Source organism: Stegodyphus dumicola, chromosome 1 (assembly GCF_044657685.1).
Source record: "Stegodyphus dumicola isolate Sdum_Otavi_A_Nest chromosome 1, ASM4465768v1".
In the NCBI taxonomy this organism is placed as follows: Eukaryota; Metazoa; Arthropoda; class Arachnida; order Araneae; family Eresidae; genus Stegodyphus; species Stegodyphus dumicola.
In genome coordinates, this window is record NC_140768.1 from 276568772 (window position 1) to 276593627 (window position 24856).

The 24856-nt window shown below is 31.4% G+C and overlaps 1 protein-coding gene across 2 annotated transcripts in view; it reads right to left on the reverse strand.

Annotated features, from left to right (window-relative positions):
• The window catches only part of LOC118188929 (uncharacterized), a 151591-nt gene that overhangs the window by 110983 nt on the left and 15752 nt on the right, over nucleotides 1–24856 (reverse strand). For both annotated transcript variants that reach the window (XM_085807253.1, XM_085807243.1), the window contains exons 3-4: nucleotides 21153–21268; nucleotides 6691–8036 (exon numbers count right to left, since the gene is read on the reverse strand). In XM_085807253.1, the coding sequence (XP_085663379.1) occupies nucleotides 6691–8025 (1335 nt within the window). In that variant the 5' untranslated portion in view covers nucleotides 8026–8036; nucleotides 21153–21268. The remainder of the gene's footprint in view (nucleotides 1–6690; nucleotides 8037–21152; nucleotides 21269–24856) is intronic.

A 24856-nucleotide genomic window follows, 5' to 3' on the forward strand; every position in this document is an offset into this window, starting at 1 on the left:
CTCTTGTCTTCATTCTCAGTCGATGGAAATCCTTTAATATTGTTCACAACTTGTTTCTAAAATGCCATTATTGTGTCATGCTTCTTTTTTCTTCATCTAGTGCAGGGATTCTCAACCAGATGGGACTTTACTAACCAGTTAATGATCAGTTAAGTATTTTAGTTTATAAATATTAAAAACTACTTTTATTCGAGTTTCGTATTTATCAATATTTTTCCATATCTTTTAGTTCCTTGTTATAAGTTAAGGAAGTATTGTAATTGTGAAAAATTTCTAGCATCATATTTCAACGAAAATATCCATTTTGACCACTCTCGAATTCATTTGAACAATGTTTTTGCATGACATCTGTATGTACGGACAGAATTAAAGACTCCTTTTTTTTCACAATGGATTGTAAAATGGATTCAGAAGGGATTTTTTGTGACATCAGATATGCGTGTATGTACGTATGCATGTATTTCGCATAACTCAAAAACATGTAGCCGTAGAATATTAAAATTTTGTATATTTGACTGCTTTAACATCTAGTTGTGCAGTTCCTTTTTCATTGCAATCAGTCACACCAAATATTTACATATATTTATTTCCACTCTGTTATGCAGCTTCAGTTTTTTATTCTTATATGTGGGTAAATTGTGCATTTTTTTTTCTTTAAATATGATTGAATTATGTTGTTCTTATCTTCTGGTTATGGTTTTTATACATTTAGTTAAAATTTAAAACTGGTGCTAAGTCTAATGAGACTACTATTTGTTAACATTTAAAACTCTTAGTAGAAAAATGAATTATGTCAGTTGGTGCACCGTCTTCAGCGTCTTTCACCCAGACAGACCAAAAGTTAACATTAAATTTTGTGCACTGAAAACTTTGTTTTCCTAACCACTGGCCAAATAGCTTGTTTTTGCATAGAAAGTCTTATTTTTAATTCTAAAAATTGTTCTTTTAACTGTTTTTAATTGTATTTGGTGTTTCAGGTTTTTCTGTGTTTTACAATTTTGAATGAAGATGTTTTGAGTTTTTATGTATTTTTGCTTTGTCATTAAATGAGAACTGAATTCATTGAATAAGAAATATAGCTCTAATGAAATTTGAGAAAATAAGTTTAAATGAAGTGCTGCAAAAAAATGTATATAATTTAATAGGCCATACAAGGAAGCCATGTTGTGTCCACATCAGATATTTTTCACTTAATTTATAAAATTATCTAAAAAATTATCTAAATTCAAATAAATGTATACTTATAGAGTTTGGGAAAGAAAGGTAGTGGGGGGATCATCTAGCAATGGTAAAAGTGGTGCATGGGGCAAAATCTTTGAGAACCAGCCATTGGTCTAGTGCTTTATTTTCAGACATAAGCATACCTGACATAATAAGCTTTGAAAGTTTTTATATAGATTGATTGAATTAAGGAACTATTGTTCAGTGGAAGGAATAAAATCTCTACATTTAACATGCACTGATCTCAAGGCATCAGTACAATGTCCTGGGCATTATCAGCAATTAAAATAACTTAAAAATTCAGATCTTACTGTTCTAAGTAATGTTTGATTTCTTTAATGAATAAACTTTCAAAGCAGTAATTAAAAAGAACTATCAATGCTCTACATCAGGGTTTCTTAAACTGGTCGCGATCCCCTTGGGATTGCGGGACCTGCAGCAGGGGGTTGCTAAAAATTTCTGCAGTTTTGATATTTCTTTAACTTATTATAATATTTTTACAATTACCAAATATTTTTACACAATGTATCTGAAAATAGATAAAGATAAGACAATACAGACAAACAAAAAACGAAAATGTTTCGTTGCATTATTTCTATAACATAAATGTTCATTTACCTTGCTTTGCACGTGATGCTGTCATTTCATCTGTTACTTATTTAAAATTTTCACGTTGTTCTATGTCTTAAAATTAGAAATTAAAGTTAATGACCTAAAACTGCAATAGTATATTACAATACAAGTGAAAAAATTGACAGTTTCACTCATGCGTGTGTTGGATTTGCGCAATACTTATGGGCTCCCACAAAATTTTTTTATTGGGGTCTCGAGGTCACGAAAAAATCTGTGATAAAAAGGGGTCACAACTAAAAACCCTGCTCTGCGTGATCTGCAAGTCTGCATTTAGCAAAGGTTTACTGTATGGATAAAAAATAAGTTTTGAAACTAACACCATCTCTGGAGCTAAAAATTGTTTCGCTGATGATATTTTCAGACTGCCTGCGCAGCTATATACTACAAGCATTTTGAATAATGCATCGCCTGATTTCACATTTGCAAATAATTTGAAGTTATACTATTGTAACTACCTTGCTTAACCCTCTCAGCATTAAGGCCAATTCCGTACAGAAGGTTGCCTTCCATATTCATTATACATGGAAATTTCTGCTAGCTTTTAATGTATCTGATTTCAGTTTGGATGTATATTGGAAGAAAAGGAATCAAGGTACAAAATTAAGAGTCATTTTTTAATTAATATCAAGAAAATATCACTTATTCATGACATTTTGAGTAACTTTGAAATTTCAGGGCTAAACCTGTAACGCTCAGAGGGTTAAAATGATCTGATATAATATTTTGTTATTTTTTATTGTATTCTATTGGATAAATTTTGTAAAAAATATCTCTGAACACTCTATCTTTGAAATTATGCAAATTTTGCAGAAAGGGCACAGAGAGATATTTTATATGCATATTTCAGCAAGCAGAGATAAAATCTTCAAAACCAGCATTATAAAGTTTGAATTTATTACGGCTTTTTTTACTGCAAAATTATTTACTATTGAATAATTCTATCTGGCATGCCATTTTTGACAGTACAAAATTAGCTATTTCTCTCAGCATAAAAATATTTTGCTTTAAAGCAGTGATTTGCAACCTTTTTTCCATAATAGTATACTTTTAATAATTTAAAAATTTCTACTACTCTAAAAATAAGATAAATTTAAAAGAATTTTATTTGGCTAATCATTTTAGTGATATGCAAGATACGTGTATATAAAAAATATTAGCCATGAAACTTTGAAATTTTGTATACAGGACTGCTATAACATCTATTCTGCCCCTCCCATTTTTATTTCATTTGGCAGTGCCAAATATATATATAAATTTGAATTTAACAAACATTCTCTATTCGTAAAAAGCAAATTAAAAGTTAATAGAATTTAACTGCAAACAAATAAATAATTAATTATTGCTGTGAATTAATCTACAATACCATTTAAATTCTGAGAGTTGATGTAAATCAAGTGCAAGTATCAAAATCCATGAACAAATATATAATTTCAAAAAAAAATTTTTAATCCTAAAAAATTTTTAAAATGCATAAGTGAATAATTGTTAAGCAGGCAGAAGACAGACTTATCAAAAGGTAATTTGCCTCCAAACTTATCTCTTCAGTTATTCAATTTCATGTTTCATCATCCATGTTATTCAATTTGTGTTTCATCATGAGTAAGGCTGTGTGTGTATATATGTATATATATACACCCACCTCTTACTATACCTCTTACTACTCTTACTACACCTCTTACAGTCCATACCCAGCCTTTATTTTTGCAATCGTTGGCCGTAGTTGTACACTCCCAGTTACAGAAGTCTTTTAAATGACAAAAATATTCATGTCTGGCAATATGAAATTTTAAAAAAAAAATTAATTTTGGACTAATGAAGAAATCTAATTTTTAATGCGGTCTTTCGGTTCCTATACTTTTATTTGGGAAAGTTTTATACTCGTTATGCAAAACTGAAAATACAAGAAGTTTGACTCCAGTATGACAGAAATTAACTGGGATATTTAATTTTTAAATTCTGCAATTTTTTATCAAAATCTGCAACTGGTATTGAGGAATCAATTAAATTAGAACAATTTGAGGAAATAATTTTAAATGAAATGTAACAAAAAAAATGTGCAAAATTAAATACACCCTACAAGAAAGTCATGTAGGATCCACATCAGATTTTTTTCTTTAACATCATAGACTTATCAAATGATACATACAGGCGCACACATAACTAATTATGTAAAGTTATGTAAGAGTTATTGCCGATAAAAGAAATGACTTCTTAAAAAATATTTAACAGTTGAGACTTTTATTTATACTACACAGAGAAGAAAGGATAAAAACTCCAGGAAGTCAGATATTTCAATTTAAATTAAACCTGGATAATAGAATCAATAGCCAACGGGTTATTTTTTAATCAGTTGGCCATTAATGCTGAAAACACAATCTAATTAATTATTGATGACTAACAGATAATCTAACAAGGCAAATAATCCTTTAGCCATTAGTAGATAATGAATTAGTCCCCCCCAGGTTATACAGAATTATAAATATAAGATAAGTACTTCACATTTATTATTTATAATACAGAGTAATTACCCTTTTTTTGTACCACGAAACTAAATGTGACTTATGCATTTCAGATTATGAATTTGTATCTGTGCTGATACAGAAATTTTCAATAAAATTCATGTACGTATATATTCAATACTAACACCTGCTGCAAAAAAAGAAGGTGCATGTGGCTGGAGAGCAAATATGTGCAATACACATGCCATTCTAGTTGATGATATTTAAATTTTATTTCAAATGCAAAAAGATTTTAAAAGGAAAATTAGATAGACGTCTCTAAACCGAATACATTATTTATAAACGAAAAATACCAAGTAATAATATGAATCCAATTTGTAGACTGTGAAAAAAAAAAAAAAAAAAAAAAGAGAGAGAGAGACAGTTCTATACCTCATGTTCTATGAGGCCGACTGACGAAATTCAACTTGCATTTTTTCATGTCTCAAAAGTGCAACTTAGGATATGTATTAGATTTACACACAGTACAAAGTCCGTAATCCGGACGCCCATTATCCGGAATGATCTATAATTCAGACCTCAAAGCCCTAAACTTATGCATGCGCATAAAGCGTTTACGCATGCGCATTTGATGCGCGTAAAGCCAGTAAAGCGTTTACACATACGTGGCCTCCGATACTAAAGAAAGTGACAGAAAGGTTATTATTGAAAACGAAAAAATTTCGATTGACAAGTTAGTCAGTATTCTCGACACAGCAATTACAGGATTTGAACAGTGGAACTTTGTAACCGAACAAGAAATTTTGTCTGTTTATAGAAGAGAGAATTAGAGAAAGTATTAGCACAAAAAACGAAGCAACTTAAACAACTTACATTGAAAGAAATGTTTAATAAAATAAACAAATAAATATTAAGCTTTTTTTTTTTTTTTTTTTTGTAAATGTTGATACCCTTTAGATAATAATTGCTCTTTATTTCATAAATTACGGTTTCATATTTTAAATTGTATAATTTCTGCATGCCATCTTACCAGATTTAAATTGATGATCTATAATCCTGAAAAACCCCTAATCCGGAATTCCCGAAGTCCTGACGAGTCTGGATTATGGACTTTGTACAGTATAGCATTGTTATAATATAGGAATTCTGACACAAAATCGGAATTTTCTGTTGATTCCTTCTTCCTGAATTCAAAATTTAGGCTTAATTTAAATATAATTCGCACATTTTTTATTATTTATTTTAAAAATTTGTATTTTAAAATATTTTTTATAAATTTTTCGAAATTTTTGTTTATTATAACCTATAAAATTTTTAACATCATCTCAAAGTAGATGTATTTCTAAGTAGATGTATCTGCAAAAATTAGAGTTTTTTATTCAAAATTTTCTAAGATATATGTGAATTTACATTTTAATGTGTTTTGAAATTTTTTGTATTTAATATTAGCGATAATAATGAAAATGTGGTTTATGCAATTTGTTAAAAATTTTTCAAAGAAGGAACCATGGAACGTTTTTCTTCTTCTGCATCAATGAAAAAAATTAAAGTAAATAGGTTACTATGAATTTAGAATTCCACCAAGCAAATTATTCTTGACGCAAAATCACGAGGGCATTTCTTATCTGTCATTGTATTAAAAAGCGCTGAAATTTAAAATATTCTTAATTTATCCACAAAATATCTGAAATAAAAAAGAAAAAGGAAAAAAAAAAAAAAAAAAACATCACTAAACAATCTTGTGAAATAACAAAGCTCAGAAAGTACAACAACATGAAGCATGAACTTAAAAGAAGAGTTGAGTGAATCGTCTGCTTTTTTACCTCGATGCAGATTGGAGGGGGAAAAAACTCCTATCATGATGTCAATAATTTAGTATTTCCATTATGACTCATTATTATTTGGTAATTATGATGTCATTATCCAGGAAGTACTTTTTCTTCGATATTTTGTACTCCATGTAGCGGTTTCAGGAACCTATAACCTAAATGTTTATATTTTAAGAGGCAACGCGGATTTCAGGAGTTGGCGGATTTTAGGTCGGCGGATTCTCAGTATTTGACTGTATTCTCAATTAGGATAGTTTTGTCTTAAGGGAAAGTTTGTCACTGATAAATGAGACAGAGAAATACAGGGGAAACAGAAAAAGAGAAATGTCTGTCCTTTACAGCAAAGGACAGAAAATTTCAAATGACTTCTGGATTTTCCTAAAAAGTACTCATTTTTTTAAAACGTCTTAAGTGTTTTTTACATAGAAATTTTTAAAATGATTCTTCAATTATTCACTTTTTAGATTAAATTTACATACACTTATGTATGTCTCCCCTTTCCAGAATAAGGTTTTCTGCAATATATTAAAATTATTAAAAAAACTCACCTTTTCTTTTTTGGTCTTTAACGATTCGCATTTCCTCATTTTACATATCTGATGACTACGCACGCTTCTACAAGGTCCACACCTTCCACAGTTCTGCTTTTGCAAACAACCTGGGCATTCACCACATCGCTTGCGTTTTTTGCGTGGCACTTTTTCCGAATCCATGTCTTCTTGAGGTGCATAATATTTTGTATCTTCCCACGACTCAGATATGGGAGACGGTGGGATTGGTGGGAAGATCTTTGGTGGAGTCGTGGAAGATATAGAAGGAACTTGGAAGACATTTTCAGAAGTATTGTTCTTTTCTGCAAAATCTAATTCACTTAACTTGTCAACGTCACTAAGAGTATTGCGCACAGGGCCACGATATCCATAATGCATGGTTTCATTCATGTGGTGTGGATTCATAGCCATATTTGGATTGTGCTGTAAGCTGTGCATTCTCCTTTCTCCATCAGGATACATTCCATACATATTGTCAGAGTGTTGGTATGATGGATTTGGTATTCTCATTTCATAAGGAGGATGAATGGCAGAGTTCTCTTTTTTGGCTTGATTATTGCTATTAGAAATGGAAGAAAATGATTGGCTATCCTGCTCAGAGTTAGTGTCACTATTAACAGTCTTACTTTTCTTAGAGTGAGGTTCTATGTCAATATGAGAGTTGGAATCACTTTTCATAGAACTTTCATTCTTTTCCACGCAGAAATTTTCTTGTTTATCACAACTATTTGGAGATCTGGTGTCATCTGGACAAGACTCAGTTGTAGTGTTGTTTGTCTCAGAGTCACTTTTCCCATCTGATGGTGATGACAACAAGTCATCTCTTCCATTTTTTTCAAGCCCTTGAGAATTTTTCTCTTTCTGCATTACATTCTGAGTTGGTTGTGAATTTTTGTTTTGAGGAAACATGTCCAGAGCACTTTTTGATACAGGAGTATCTTTTGGTGTTTCATTGAATGTATTATAATGCCTTACAATAGGATATGCAGAGGATGGGTTTGGTGGACGCGGTAGACCTTCATGAATTTTTGCAAATGGAAAGCTTTGGCACTGAGCATCATATGGAGGGTAACGTTGGATGTACCCACCATGATGCATGGGTGTAGGATATCCAGTGGCACGGACTGGAACGTTACTATTTTTATAGTTTGTTGAAAAACCCTGATGAGGCATGTGATAAGATGCAGGATGGATAGGACTTGGCATCCATTGCTGCTGTCCCACACATGGTCCCTGGCCTGGTCCTGGTCCAACTGGAGGAACTGGAGGACCATAATTGGCAGGCAAGGGTTGTGGAACAGACACATGCCTGTTTTTCTCATTCATACTCATAAAATACACATCTGCAAAAATTAAAAAAATATATATTAATTCTCATCATAATATATCCCTTTTATATATTTTTATATGTCTTACATGACAGAATCACAGAATATGCTTTGAACATTAATTTGTTTGAGTTTTTAAGATGAGAAAAACTGTAATACATAAATTTTAATACACTATTGTATAGCATATATAACAATTTTTTATTTAAAACTGCTATAAATAAATCTTTCACTACTTTATCAATTTTTACACAAAGAGAAATTTTTATTACAAGCTAGGATAAATAAAATATTTTAAAACATATATCATATTATACTTTACTTGGTAGAAATTAATTAACAAATATACCTTTTTAAATTTAAGATTATAACACTTGAGAAATATTGATGTATTTGGATTTCAAATACATGAAAAATCTCAGCCAACTCAGATAAACAATTGAAGATAAATATGATTATTATAGATTTCAAGTTTTTGAAAACAAAGACAAATATCAAATTTCAAAATAATTAGCATTATTGTTATTGAAAATTCTTAAAAACTCATTTGAATTAAAAATATATAACAATTAATTATTAAATTTTCACATAGCATTTTAAAATACAGCATGTTTTTTTTGGGGGGGGAGGGCAAAGTTGGGCATAATTACATATGAAGTCAAGATGGTAGGATTTTTAAGATAACAAAAACCATTAACATTATATAATGCTAAACACACATCTGAATTGTGTTTGAAACTAAAATATATGCTCAAGAACAAAAATACATATGAAATATGACACTTTATTAAAACAAAAATAAGGGTAAAATAGAGACACAAAATTATGCTAATATATTTTAGAATAATATATTAACAGAATTATTATACAATTTACAGAAAAACTTTTAAAATGATACTAATGCCTATATAAACAATAATGCATAATCATGTGCATTAGTAACACAGTATATATAAAATAAATATAGTCCAACATATGGGGGGGGGGTATAATGTATATGTACAACATATATATATAAACAACATATGCAAAACATGATGTAGATTAGCACAATGAAATGAACATTAAAGTAATATAAAAATATACTATAATTTTGCTGCTTTTCTATGACAGAATCAAAATAGAAGTTCTGTTCTCTAGTAAATATCCCTTAACAATAATTATCTGCTTACAACGTACAGAGAATAAAATTTAAATATGTCATTCAATGGATAAGTACAAAAACATAGCCATCAAAATTTCTGAGCAAAGCCGTTAAACTACTAGGAATGAATAATTAGGTTTAAAAAAGCTACAAGAAAAGAATTTCTTGAGAATGAACTTTGGTGACAAAAAGAAAGAATGAAATTTTCTTCCCCTCAAATGAAATGAATGTTTAAGGTCAAATTAGATTTATTTTGTGGCTGCTTGTCCTCCTGATCTGAATCAAATCAGGTTCATGAATTCATTATGGTCAAGAGAAAGAACGGAGTGCCCTTCATTAATCAATGCTTTGGACATCTTATGGGTAATAATATCATTTCTGCTTAGTTCACCCCAATTTGAGCAATAATACCCTGGTGGATGGAATCCAAGGTGCTGATATCCATATTCCTCTACTATCAACCTTTCAAAGAAACTTCAAGCTTAATGGAATTTAAGTAGTTTTATGCTGCAAAGACACTAAACATTTACAAATTCCATTTTTTATGTCACTGTATTGTAACATTAGATGATTACAGGTACAGGAAAAATATTCTTTTTTGTCAATAGCATTATGTGTAAATGCTTTTCAGAACTATAATAATATGTACACAATAAAGTGCATGACTTTTCCTAATTACCATAATTAGCTAATTATATCAATATTAAATATTTCATTTTAACCACAATAATAACATTTTATTCTTGGGACTCCGCATTTATTCCAACCACTTAAATTATGTGGCCATACACTGCATACATATGTGGCTCTGGAAGAGGGCCCAAAAATCTTTAACTTGAACTTTACCAATCTTATAAGTCTTGGAGAGGGTCTTCAGGGGTTACTTGAATTCTATGCATAAAACTCTAAACTGACTTCTGTTATTACTTTCTTTTCTTTTTTTAATTATTTATACAAACTGTGTATGATCCATTTACACAGTTTAAAAACTCATTTTTCATCCTGAAAATATACAAGAGCTTCCCACTAAAGTTTGATTTATATTCTGGTCACGACAATGATTAGCTGGCTGCCATATCATTATTATATTCAATGGGAGTCTTCTTTTGAAGTAAATATAATTACTGCATAATAAAAATACAAAAACATATACAATTATTTTTAATAGCTACTATTTTAGTTCTCATTATAAAAAATAATTAGTTTCAATATATTTAAAATACAAAAAAGGACAGCTACAATAATTTATTACACTGTAACAAAAGATAACTAAGACAAGGTCTGAAAGGAAACATTATGCATCTATTTCTGAAGTTTAACTTTTCCAATCATGGAAGCTCTTGAATATTCTGTCTTCAGAATCTCAAACTTATAGCCGAAGTTTTTCCCTCTTCTTAATGAATCTAGCTTCAAAGCCATCAAACCCTCTTCCTCTCCCTTAGGAGTTTTCTCCTTAAAGTGCTTCATGAAACTTAACTGCTTTGATGATTAGCAAATGTGGCTAAATTATTTACAGTTGCTTAGTCAATAGAAAGTGTGCTTTGTATGCTGCTATAAAGGGTTTTCCAGTTATTTCTTCTCTCCCATATCGGTCAGACATGGATTTTTAAGTGTCATTTCAACAACAGCTGCTCTTTCTTATGATGGATCTTCTGATTTTTTTCCACCCACTAGTTGTTTATAAGCTTTCACACTCTTTGTCGATTTAAATAATAAAGTAAAATATAAACTTTCTGCAAAAACTTAGTTGGAAAAGAAGTCATACTTTCAAGAAACTCACTTCATTGTGAAAATAGCAGTACTTTTTGGTTTTATAAAAAATGCAGGTATATTTTTGAAAATATGTTTACATATGACATTCATTATAAACCATATCATAATTACTTCGATTATTTTTTATTATAACAGAAAGCCTAGTTTTAGAAAGTATAATAATTATATTATATAGCTAAATGAAAAAACAAATGTATAAATTTAAGTACGCAGATTCATTCTGAAACATGCAATCTCAAAGCAGAACAATTTAGCGACCAATTTAGTTGGTTATATTCAGAGAAAATGCAATATGTACCAGACAGAAATACAGAGTTAGAGAATCTGCTGTCATTCAGAATCCTGATTTAAAAAAAAAAAAAAAATTAAGACCAATTCATGAAGAAAGTAAAATACAGTCAAAAGTCGTTAATCCGGACTCGTCGGGACTTCGGCGATTCCGGATTATAGATCATCAGTTTAAATCTCGTAAGATGGCATGCAGAAATTCTAAAATTAAAAAAATGAAACCGTAATTTATGAAATAAAGAACAATTATGACCTAAAGGGTATCAAAATTTACAAAAAAAAAAAAAGCTTAATATTTATTTGTTTACTTTATTAAACATTTCTTTCAATGTAAGTTGTTTAAGTTGCTTCGTTTTATGTGATAATACTTTCTCTTTAATTCTATAAACAGACATAATTTCTTGCTCAGTTACAAAGTTCCGCTGTTCAAGTCCCGTTAATTGCTGTGCCGAGAATACCGACTAACTTGTCAATCGAAATTTTTTCGTTTTCACTAACCTCTCTGTCACATTCTTCATGTCTTTATCCATTTTTTGCAGCAATTCCACTTTTTGTTTGTTGGACATCGAAACATACTTTCGTTTTGTAGATCCTTTGGAAGTTCCAGCATCGGAAATTCTATTTGACATAATCGAAAGTTCAAATTTACTTTTATAAAATTGCTCTTCCATTCTTCTATTCTTCTATGGTCATTGGCTGTTGCCAATGACATTCCGTCAGCAAAAGGATGCAATTTGGATGCCTGATGTGTAGACCCATATGCAGCAGTATGTTGCACTGTGTGTTGAGACACACCGTCTCGATCCACTGTTGTAGCTGTCGGTGATTTCAGTCATTGTAGCACTTGAGTCATGGCGAAAATGTGTGACAGTCTCTACTCTCCTCTGAAATCAATGCACCCTCATTGACAAACTGCTGGTCAGCTACTTGTAGTTTCATCATCCATTTATCCCTTTCCTTAACAACGGCTGCATGTGAGCAGCCCACTAAATGCGCTATTTTTGAAATCGATGCTCCCAGCACCGAGCCATAATGATTTGACCTTTATCGAAATCTGATAAATCTTCTGCTTTTCCCATTATGATAAAGAACATTCTACATGTGAAAAAACAATGCATAGATGCTTCATACGCTCCAGCATCAGCACTACATGTACCGTGGTTTTGTCTCTGAGCGAGCTTACTGCTCTAGGGAAATGGTGGTAATAAATGTAATGTCTATGTATACTTGAATGTAATGGCTGTGTATTTTACTGTTTTATTTTTAGGAATTTGCATTATAGTATAACTGAGAAATGCAGCTGTTTTGCTGCATACCCTTATATCAGATTAATGCATATCCTCGTGTTCAACTGGTCTTCCTCCCCTTTCCCCAAAAAATGATTAAATAGGTGCTGTGCCCTTCATATAGGCTGGATCTAGCTCCACACGACTATTTCTTATTAAAAAAATCAAAGCTCTGAAGCAACTGCTTCTATTCATCGATTATTATTTTGAAGAAGGCAGTGGCAGTTTTAAAAATGAAAGATGGGTTCCAGTAGATGTTTTGGGTGTGCTGAAAATGTTAGATTAATCAATGGTAATTATTTTAAGAAACATCACATGAGGCTAGATTCTGTCTAATACACTTCAAGGTTAATAAATAAATTCTCAGTTTTGATGAGCCATTGCAATCTGAATATTTTTGAATAACCATTGTTTTTTAGTGAAGAATGTATTTGAAAATATACTCTCCCTCTAAAAAAGAAACAATCTGTGAAATCCATGGCACGAGTACACAATTTAAACTGGTAATCAAGTGAATAAAAATTGACCAACAAACTTTGCACATCACTTAATAAATTGAAATTATATACTATTTATTTTAACTGTAATTACAATAGGAAAAAAATAGTTAAGTGATGGCAATTACTATATTGACAATAAAAAAAGTAGATAAGTGTGTACCAGTAGTAATAAAAGCAGAAGTATTTTTCACATGAAAAATGTCATCTGGAGCAATGTGCCCCCTTCAACTTTCCAGCTAGAGAAAAAGCTGGCCAAAAGGGAATACATTCTCAAATGATCTGGCCAAAAGGGAACACATTCTCAAATGATCTGGCCAAAAGGGTGCACATTTACTGAGAAACAGCTCATTTGACTGCTAAAAATGGGTTTGACTTACACAGTGAAAAATATTCAAATGCTTATATATATTCAATCAAATATGCTAGACCTTCAAAAATGTAGGCACTATTCAAGCTTGTTTCAGATAAAGGTTGTTGTTTAAGACTTGTTTCCACAAATGATTAAAATTTTTGCTTAATTAATTTTTTTTAATTTAATCTAATATTTGGTGCTTTAAACGATTTAAGAAAGACCACTTCAAAGAAAAAGGTTTGGGTGCTCTTCGAGAACAGTAAATAACATTATAATAAACACAGCAGGATTGTTTGGCCAAGATGACTGATTTCACATTAGCAACAATGAATAACCTAGCAGAGATATTACACATAGCTCATTAACTTCTGAACAGAAGCAAATATAAGTAAATATGAAGTTTGGAAGTTTGGCAGTGCAGCATGGTGAGGTACATTTGAAATCCATTATTACTATTGATGAATCTTAACTATATCTCTATAACAGCAAAAAGTTCTCCCATTTCAAAGAAGACTAATATTGTAAAGTCAGCAGGAAACGTGATTCTTTTTTTTTTTTTTTTAACTATCATGAAATGGTTAATCAACATGCAATGCCTGAACATACAACAATTATTGGCCAGTATTATGTGATAGATTTGAAGACCCTGACTAAACACATCTGTGGAAAAGACCTGAGCTGCATACCCTTATATCAGATTAATGCATATCCTTGTGTTCAACTGGTCTTCCTCCCCTTTCCCCAAAAAATGATTAAATAGGTGCTGCGCCCTTCATATAGGCTGGATCTAGCTCCACACGACTATTTCTTATTCTCTTATTTAAAAAATCAGAGCTCTGAAGCAACTGCTTCTATTCATCGATTATTATTTTGAAGAAGGCAGTGGCAGTTTTAAAAATGAAAGATGGGTTCAAGTAGATGTTTTGGGTGTGCTGAAAATGTTAGATTAATCAATGGTAATTATTTTAAGAAACATCACATGAGGCTAGATTCTGTCTAATACACTTCAAGGTTAATAAATAAATTCTCAGTTTTGATGAGCCATTGCAATCTGAATATTTTTGAATAACCATTGTTTTTTAGTGAAGAATGTATTTGAAAATATACTCTCCCTCTAAAAAAGAAACAATCTGTGAAATCCATGGCACCAGTACACAATTTAAACTGGTAATCAAGTGAATAAAAATTGACCAACAAACTTTGCACATCACTTAATAAATTGAAACATTAAAAGAAATTTGAAACATCTCCAGAACTACTGGACAGATTTTAATCAAATTTGGTGTGAACATAGGTTATAATTGAGACAAAATAAACATTCAATAGTTATAACAGACACACATGTTCGTGTGTAACACTCATGGGAGTCTGAAGGTCTGAAACAGCGGTTGCGGAAGGCATAAAAGAAATGGGTTAATAGGGGGCATGATCCCTTCTTACAGCCGCACAGGACTCACAGCATTATGTCATACTGGAAATAAGGCAGTTTATTAGTGCCTGTGGCAAATGGTCCCACTCATTCAGCTCAATCCATCCGGCGAATATCCTCACTCTTGAGAAATTCATCGACCAATGAGCTCTATGTGGCCTCGCGTTATTGTCCTGTAAGATGAACTCTGGGACTACTGCACCCCAGAAAAGGCAAACATAGGACTCCAAGACCTCATCCCCGTACCTCACACCAAACACAGAGCCTCTATCAAAGACGCGAAGAGATGTGTGGCCATCCAACATGATACCTGCCCAGACCATTACACCACCACCACCATAATTGTTGATTTCACATTGGAGGGTAGGTAGCGGGTCCATGGGGGCTCTCTGCATATGAAAGTAGTTTAGGCTAAAACCGGACTCGTCGGTGAACAGAACGGTCACCCACTGCTCCCTACTCCAATAACTATGCTGCCTGCACCATGCTAATCGGACTCGCCTGTCCGTAGACGTGAGCGGGATGCAAACAGCGAGTCTTCTGGCAAACAACCCTCTCTCATTCAGTTTTTTGGAAACAGTCACCCTTATTACACGGGTTCCTGTGGCTGCACACAGGTCCTGATAAAGCTGAAAAACTGTAGCCCCTCTGTAACGCATCGCTAAAAATGGACAAATAGCGATCTTCTCTGGCCGTCATGGCTATTGGATGACCTTGCTCAGGCTTTCCCTCTGGAATATGTGCCCAGCGTGCAGACCACCACACCATGAAGGCATGCCAAGAAGGCAGGAGAATTACCTTATATACTCCCCCTTTTAAAGGCTGACTAGTTTTTTTTTTTTTTTTTTAAGCCAGAGAGATGAAAAAAGGAGCAATGCCTTCGCCGGGAATCGAACCACGGACCTCTGGAATACATGCCCAGCGTGCTGACCACGAAACCATGGCAAGAAGGCGGGAGAAATACCTTATAACTTTATCATCATACAAGCCTAGCATCTGAATTGATGGTATGGGTTGTTGCTGGATACACATCCAATTCACGTATAGTGCACATATTAAGTATTTTAACCAGTCACCATTACATAACAAACATTCTGTTGCCTGTAGCTGCAATATAATACATTCGGGACCTCTGCTATTCTGTCAGATATCTCGCCAGCTGAAAATGTCTAGTTCATAGTTTTCAAGGACTGGCAAGACTTCCGTTATGATATATATCTAAAGCTGTATGGACTGTAGAACCCGTAACTGCCATCCAAAGTTTCTTTGACTCCATATCTAGCTATAACAGCTGCTATTTGCTCCTATATGCATGGAATACAAATTTCTAAACCAAAATTTCCTGAAATTTTAATTATTTCATCCTTCTATTAAATTACTTTTGTAAAATAAATATGATTTTGCTAATTGATTTCCTTTATGTTGCAGCAATTTTAATTGTCAGTAGTGTAATCTACATAGTCTTCTTACTGTTTGAATGTAGTTTAAAAAAAAAAAATATGATTTACAGTACTTCACTTTGATGAAATTTACCAATGACCAGTTTTTACATTGAAAATGTTCCAGGGAAGGGCTTCCTGAAACTGGAACTCATGGCTATTTAAAAGATACAGATTAAGAGCTCCTATTTTTAATGATTTTTAATAGACTGCTATTTTTGTGAATACTTATGCATTTAAACTATATTACTAATTGTTATCATAAATTTTGACTTTGCTCGTGGCACTTTAGTTAAGCAACTCAAATGTGATAATAGTGATAAAAATTTTAATTTAATACTTTTTTGTATCTCATGATTTCATGTTAACATGTGTTAACAGATAGTAATTTTTCCCCCATTTCCTGACTTGTTCCCTAAAGACAATTATTTCCTGCATCATTTTATGTATGTGATAAAACTTTTTGTTTTGTTGTTGTTAAAATATTGGCTTCATCACTGTATCTCATGTTATCAAAGTTGCTGATGCATATAATTTCCTTTATGCCATTTAAATTAAAAAAACTTGGAAATTTCAAAGCTTTTTTTTAATGCACAATATGCTTACAAAAATAATATTACAGTTAAAAAATGGCACGTAGAGAAATGATAAGTAACATGCAAATATGATTACATACCAAAATTCAGATTTTACACTTATTAAATGCAACGTGTGGGCATCTGATCTACACCATTTCATAACTTAACTAACACTTGCATCTATTAAACACAATCTTAATTCTGACTATCAACAACAAAGTAGAGAGCTCTCAAGCATTTTGCATCCACTCTGTTACAAATTGCCCAAACTTTCAGGCTCGCAGATTTTATATGCTTCACCCACATGGGTTACAAGTGATGGCAAACAAGAGCATAGGAAACTTTACAAAGCCCCTGTATCGTCATAATTGGACTTTACTCTAACCTGAGATATGCACTAAAGTGCACAATGAGTTTACCTGAATGATGAGTGTGTTCAGCTGAGCTCCTCCCTTGAAATAATCTAATCAGTGGTGTGCAGCATTATTACCAAAAGGGAGCTAGGTATAAAAAAAAAAAAAAAAAAAAAAAAAAATTATAAGCCTCTCTAAGATGACTAGTTAGCGGTGGTGGTCATATTAAGAGATAAAATTTAATAATAGTGTTTAAGCTTGAAGGTACTGCTCACTTTCAAAAACGGTCATCTTAAGGAGGTGGTCACCACAAAAAGATTTGTTCATTTTGAATATAAAGCCTAATGATACAATTAGAAGACTAATGAGCATAATAATGGTTAAAGTGCTCTGATGAATTTATTAAAATTGGATAAAAGGGAGAATGATCTTACCATAATAAACAATTTTTTTTAATCTGCTGGAAGTCATAAAAAATAATTAGTTAAAAACATTTCACCTCAAAAACAGTACAACACCAGCAAAACAGATTATTTCTTATTTTGCATATCTTCAATCACTTTGAAATTATATAATATTCCACTTTGGAATAAGAGATAAAATGTCCCATGCTTGTACAGATGATAACATACGAAGTAAATAGATGATATATATAATAATCATTACCTTTGTGTCATTTGAAAATGTATTACTAAAAAAAACATGATAAACAATTGATCGAGATGAGACATGAATAGCTAACGAGCACGTTGTCGTAAAATGGTATCAGAGGTTGCTTGCGCATGCTCTGTAATGATATCTTGTGTAGGATATCATTACAGATCACTTCCCTTTCGATATTATCACTTCCTTTTCGATAGCTTAAATTTAGAATTACTGCATCTATATACTTTACTTCACATTATTTCAGGTACGATAAAAATACTTCATAAAGATGAACTAAAATATAGACATGAGAAAATTGAAATTCCTTACGACCTACTGCCAATACTTGACAACATACCTACGGCAATTAGAGGAACAAGTGAAAGCCAATTAGTACCATTTAAATTTAGTATAATTTATTGCTATTTTTTGGTTTCAAAAGAGGTAAAATAATGTTCCTTTTAATACTTTTAAATATCAATTAAAATGTACTTAACAGTGTTTGCTAATGCATAAAATGCTAGCTTAGTCCCTCTAGTATACTGATGGCACACCACTGAATATGGCTTATGAATGAACCACCTTCAAATATCGCACTGAATGAACTTTCAAATATGGCACTGAATTGCACTGAATGAACCACCTTCAAAGAACCTGGAAATTAAGTTATGTTCTTCAAAGAAAAAACAAATAGTATTACAAAGACTATATAAGTTTCTGGATAATTAACGAGCATGCATATTTTTTTCATTCATATTGTTTTTAAACTTACACATTTTTTAGATCATTTGTTGTTGAAATGACAGCGTAAAAGCAAAAGCTCACTGAATTTTCATTAATTAATATATTGGATTTAAAAGAAGAATACACTTCAAAATTATGATTGACTCAAGTTTTGAAAGAAATAAAAATATTGGCATTTGTCCATAAGCTCAGGAAAGGATACTTGTAAAAATGATTTCTACAATGTTTTATTGTGCTGTGAAATTATTAAATATTTACTAGCTCTTAATTATGAACCATTTTATGGGTGCTTCATATAAAGGAACAAGTATCTTGTGAACAAATATAGCTAACTTTTCAAACTGGAAAATTAAAAAGAAAACAAAAAAAAAAAAGAATTCTTTTTATTAAAATAAATGATGTGTCATTTTTGGTAACAGTTACTATGAGATTCTGTGCTTTATTAAAGAAGAATGATTGACAATTTTATATAATTTAATAGAGTTAAAAAGAGATAAAAATCATATTTTATCAGTGCCCTCTGAAATCAATGAAATAGTAATTATCCTAGATTTTATATTTAATAAAAATTTTAAACCATGATGTAAATATTTATAATTATATTGAATTTCTTTTAAAAATTTGCTTTTAAAAATTATATTTATTTTTATTAGATATAAACTAGGGACATCATCCTACAGCATGCAATTCAAATGCCCCATGCCTATAGACTTTAAATTTTTTACTTTTTAACCAAATCATATATCGGAATTCTTATTGATTATTTTAACCACTTGCGCTATGACTACTCCACGCTTGAGGTGGCGTGCGCTACAATATAACAAGCGGTAAAGTGTCTCATTTATGCCGCTCCACGTCTGCGAGTGCAATCCAGAGCTGTAACTCGAGAAATAAACAATCTCGTTGTTAGACGACATGTGCACAACGTTATTTTCATTTTTGCAATACATGCTTATCGCTTTGCGACGTTCACGTCACTCGCGATTTCAGACAAAGCATCTCGACGTGCATGGCACGTCATTTTAGCGCAAATGGTTAAATATACAGCTTAGCAATAAATCATGGACTTTAATTAAAATTAGATATTTCAAACAAAATAAATTGTGTGCTGCCATGCCTCCTTTTTTTCTGAAAAATGTGCATGCTATTTGGTTGAAGAAATATTTTATATGGACAAACAAAAATTGTCTGGTATCCTCAGATCAGGTAAATGTATCGCTGTCACAAGTGGCAGCTTTATTGCATGCAGCTAGAAGACAGTGGTTGTTGTTTACCATAGAATTTAGCATGGTTTATTGCTAATATTTAGCAAGAAAAGGCAAAAATTCTGTTTCAAGGTTCATACTAACAGTACTGTACATTTAGTTAAGTATGGCTTAAGTTGCAGCTAAAATTTGTCAAGACTTAATAATAAATTTAAAACTATACATATGAAAGAAAAATCTGAAATGATGCTGAATTTAAAATGTTAAAAATCTTCTTCAAATATAAATCTGTATTATGAATGCACTTATTAATATGTAACAAATTACGTACATCTAAATTCAAGTCTGAAGAACAATGACCATTTTTTTCTGATATATATTTTAGTAAATTTTACATTAGATGAAATTCTGCATAATATTAATTTTACAGAAAAGCTCTTTCCATTTTAAGAAAGATGCCTTTCTTTTTCAAATAGCAAATACAATTTAAATGGGCAAGGAAATGACTGAAAAGGAAGCAGTATCTGTAATGTAATAATAAAAAAAAATTAAAAAAAAAAAAAAAAAAAAACCAGTTGTGATGACAGAGCTGAATATTACAAACTATAACTGCAAAACTGGAATACAAACTATTCACTACAGTGGGCAGATATAGATGAATGTGGGAAACTTCAAGAATCTAAATACGTAGCGTATTCGGAAACTAAGTACCGTTTCATTCTAGTGCCGTCGCAGCGCTGTGGTAGGCGTCCCGCGCATGCGCACTAGTCTTTCTTGTTCACTGACTTCCAACTGTCGGCATTTTGGTTGCTCTATGTTGTGTTTTTAGTTTGCTGTGCACATTCAAAATGTTTAAGACAGTTAGTTCTCCTGCTGACTGTGAGATTTGTGCCGTGATTAAATGTTTGAATGCGAGGAATGTTAAAACCGGCCGAAATTTATCGTCAAGTGACAGAAGTTTACGGTGAATACGCGATAAGTGATGGAATGGTGAAAAAGTGGGTAAGAATGTTTAATGCAGGTCGAACAAATGTCCACGCCGAGGCTCGGAGTGGTCGGCCTTCTGTTGTCACCGATGATTTGGTAAGGAAAGTTGATGAAGCAATTCATGAGAACAGACACTTCACAATGACAACTCTTTCAGAGGCATTTCCACAAATTTCACGTACTGTTTTGTTCGAAATTGTGTCTGACTGCTTGAATTATCGCAAACTGTGTTCCCGATGGGTTCCAAAAATGCTCCTTGATGTGCACAAAACAAACAAAAACAAACTGTTTTTTCAAAACAGTACTTAGTTTCCGAATACGCTTCGTACTATATATATGTATATTTCAATGTTTTTAATTTGCTTTTTATGTCAAAATTCTATGCAAAAGTACATAAAAAATACTCACTTCATTATTTCTTTTTAATTTCTTGAAAGAACAAACATGCTTTCTCATGTTATATATACAGGAAGATATCATATTTGCAGAAGTACTTTTGGAGAATTTTTCTCAAAGGTTATATGCTGAAGAAAAAGAAAACAGTGTTATAAAATATGAAATAGAAAGTTATTTTGCACAGAATTAAAGAATTAACAAATTCTTTGTTTCACTAAGCACTGATTCATCTGTGAATAATTCAAACAACAGAAAAAAAGCTCATTATAGAAAAGCTCACCTTTTGAAGCAATAATTTATGATAAAATCCCACAATGCACAATGTTATTGATATGTTTTTCTATATGCTTATTTAGTTTAATATAAATCATGTAAAATAATAATAAATAAAATCATATAAATAATCATGTAAATAGTGTCATTCAGAAATTTGTATGCATTGCATATTTGCCAAAATGAGCCAATGCTTTTTTACGGAAGAAGTGGTACCTTTTCCTGTATCAATTAACTGTCTGAATGCTATGACTTTTTGGATCTGTTTGTGAAAAACTGTATCCAAACAGCTTCTATTATGTAAATTTGTACAATTATTTATTTTAGTCTTTGTTTTCATAAACTTAATAAATAACTTAATGTTTCATAAATTAATTAAGATGATATTTATATCATTAGAAATTAAAGAATTAAATCAGAAGTTTATACATACCAAGTAAAAAATCTTATGATTGGATAAAAGTGGCCATGCCACTTATTGGATTGAGTAGTTTTTATCTCTGTTCTACTTACAAAAAGTATTGCATTTTTTTTTTTTTTTTAATTTTGAAAAATGAATTGCAAAAGGTAAGCTTTTTTATACAGCATTGCTCGTATTGTTCAAATCACTTAATAACAAAAATATTTTGCTCTTCAGAAAAAAAAGGCTCTACTCCAAAAATGGGGCTAATACCATGATTTATTTTACAATAATTACCAAGTACTGTTCTTACAGGAATAAAAATACTTTTTTTTAAAACGTATCACAAAAAAAAAAAAAAAAAAAAAAAAAAAAAAAAAAAAAAAACAAAATGATCATAATCAACAATTTTTAAACACCTTAAAAAATAAGATTTCTAAGCATGATAAACAAAGAATTAAAATTTTATCCATAGTGACAGTCAAAGTTTAAATAACAATATACTTCTGTAAGCACGATTGTAAATTATTTAATCATTATTAGACACAATATCTATTGAGAAAATGGCAACAGCTAATTTCTGGATGTCTTTCTATTTATAATTTTAAAAATATATGCAGATGATGTATGCTTGAAATGTTTAATGGTACAATGCAGTAAGTACGTTTGTTATGTTATGTACGTTTACGAATACGTTACGTGTAGGTTATTAAGATTTATCTTTAAATAAATGTTTGTCTTTTACAACCATTTTATGATTGATTAATTTAACTACAAAAGGAAGTTAACATAAATCAGAAGTGGGATTATTCTGAAACCTAAGCCTAAAGCTACAAGAATTTGCTATACGTAAATAAATTGAAAAGAATTTGAATTTCAAGGTTTGTGCATTGATTGATGTAACATATTTATTATAGAAATTAATTTTGTTATTTCTTTATCATTTTGGAAAGAGAGTTTATTTTTTTTTTCATTTCTTTAAATTTTGAAATATATTTAGAACGTCAAATAAACTTATAAAATACCAATAACTGTGTTCTACTAAGTTGTCTAATTGGAGGTTAATAATAATAGCATATATATATATAATTTGCATTTTAATGAGTACGAAAATGTCTATTTTCGGTAAGGCAAAGAAATGCGATTTAAGAATATTAGCTGAAGATGTAAATGAGAGTAATAAAATGAGCGATTTGAAAAAGATAATTTTGGCTAGCAAAGAGTACGATGAAGAATGCACCAAAGAATGGATAAACATTATAATAAATGAAAGAAAAGAAAAAGAAGAAATTGAAGAACGAAAACGTCAAGATGAAGAACGTAGGCGAAAAGAAGAAATTGAAGAACGTAGGCGAAAAGAAGAAATTGAAGAACGAAAACGTCAAGATGAAGAACGTAAGTGAAAAGAAGAATATGAGGAACGAAAACGAATGCATGAAATGGAATTTGAACTGCAAAAACTACGTATTGAAGCAGAAAGTAGATCTACAAATTCTGGCCCCCAATGAAAATGCTAGTGATACGCACGTGAATCCAAAGTTAGAGCTTCATCGTTTGATGCAAAAATTTAAACCTGACGAGAATGATATCAGTTTATATTTAATCATGTTTGAACGCTTGGCTAAACAAGTTGAAATACCATAAAATACATGGGTTACTCATTTGTTTGGCTTATAGCCGTATGATATTGCTGAGTTAATCGCCAGAGAAACCGATGAGATTGCAAATGATTATAAAGAAGTTAAAAGGATCTTATTAAAACGGTACAAGATGACACCTGAAAAATTTCACCAAAAATTTTTTACGCATAATAAGAGTGTAGGAAACACATGGAAGAATTTTGCGTATGAGTTAAGAAATTTTTTTAATGAATGGATAAGTGGAATTAAAGTAGATACTTTTGAGAAACTTAGCGACCTTATTGTAGCGGATCAGATAAAACGTAAAGTGTCTCCAGAAGTAAAAGATCATTTTATTGACATATGGTCTGAGTTGATTTCACCAATTCATTTAGTTGAAAAACTAGATGATTATGATACCTTGAAGTCAACTTTCAACTATAAACAACCGCGTAAAGAAGGGTCTTATGACAAAGAAACTCCTTTAAAGATGGTCCAGTTGCTACAATCAACGAAAAGAAAAAACGGTACTTTTCCGTTTCGCCGGCGCAAATCTCGCCAAGCAGACTTTATTGGCGACAACATACAGTATACACATAAAAAATATTTAAAAAATGTTAGTTCTAAGAATTTTTTATTTTGAGGGCATAAACATTTTAATATCGCTTAAAATTTTATAAAAAGCCAATAAATAAAGATAAATTTGTAAAAAGACATTAATTTAAGAATTTACTATGCCTTCATGGTTCAACATCCTGATTCGCCGGTTTATATCACGTGACCCCAAGCGATCTCATCTCACGTAAACTACTCTACAAAAATCTAATGCTATCAGTAATTATCTACATTAATTTCAAGTTAAATCTTAATTTGAAACACAAGTTTAAATGCAAGAAATACTTTATTTCGTATGAATAGCTTATTCAGAAATTATGTAAAAGTGCAGTGCTTTACTTCGCTAATGCATTCTCATTAGAATTGATGAATTTAACCCTTGACTTTACCTTTTCTATATTTTCGCCTTCGGGTAAGCTCTGTGATTGCATCCTAATTGACGTAATTACCGAAAATGGCCTTAGACACAAAACTGTACTATTTGATAAAAATTCTATGTAATTATATGCCAGTATTGAAAGAAACAATCAATCTGATAAGAAAAAGCTGCGACTTGTTTTGAAAATGAGGCGTAAAAGGTTACCAGTGAGAATATTCCGTTTGGCATCGGTTGTACCATTATTGGCGACTTTATCGCTTGCGCCGGCAAAACGGAAAAGTACCGAAAAAACTCTACGGTATCACACATAATGAAAAAGGTGAACCGAAATGCTTCAGCTGTATTAATTTTGGACACATCTCAAGGGACTGTCCGCTGCCCAAACCAGTAGTAACATGCCGAAAATGTAATAAAACAGGTCATAAAGCTA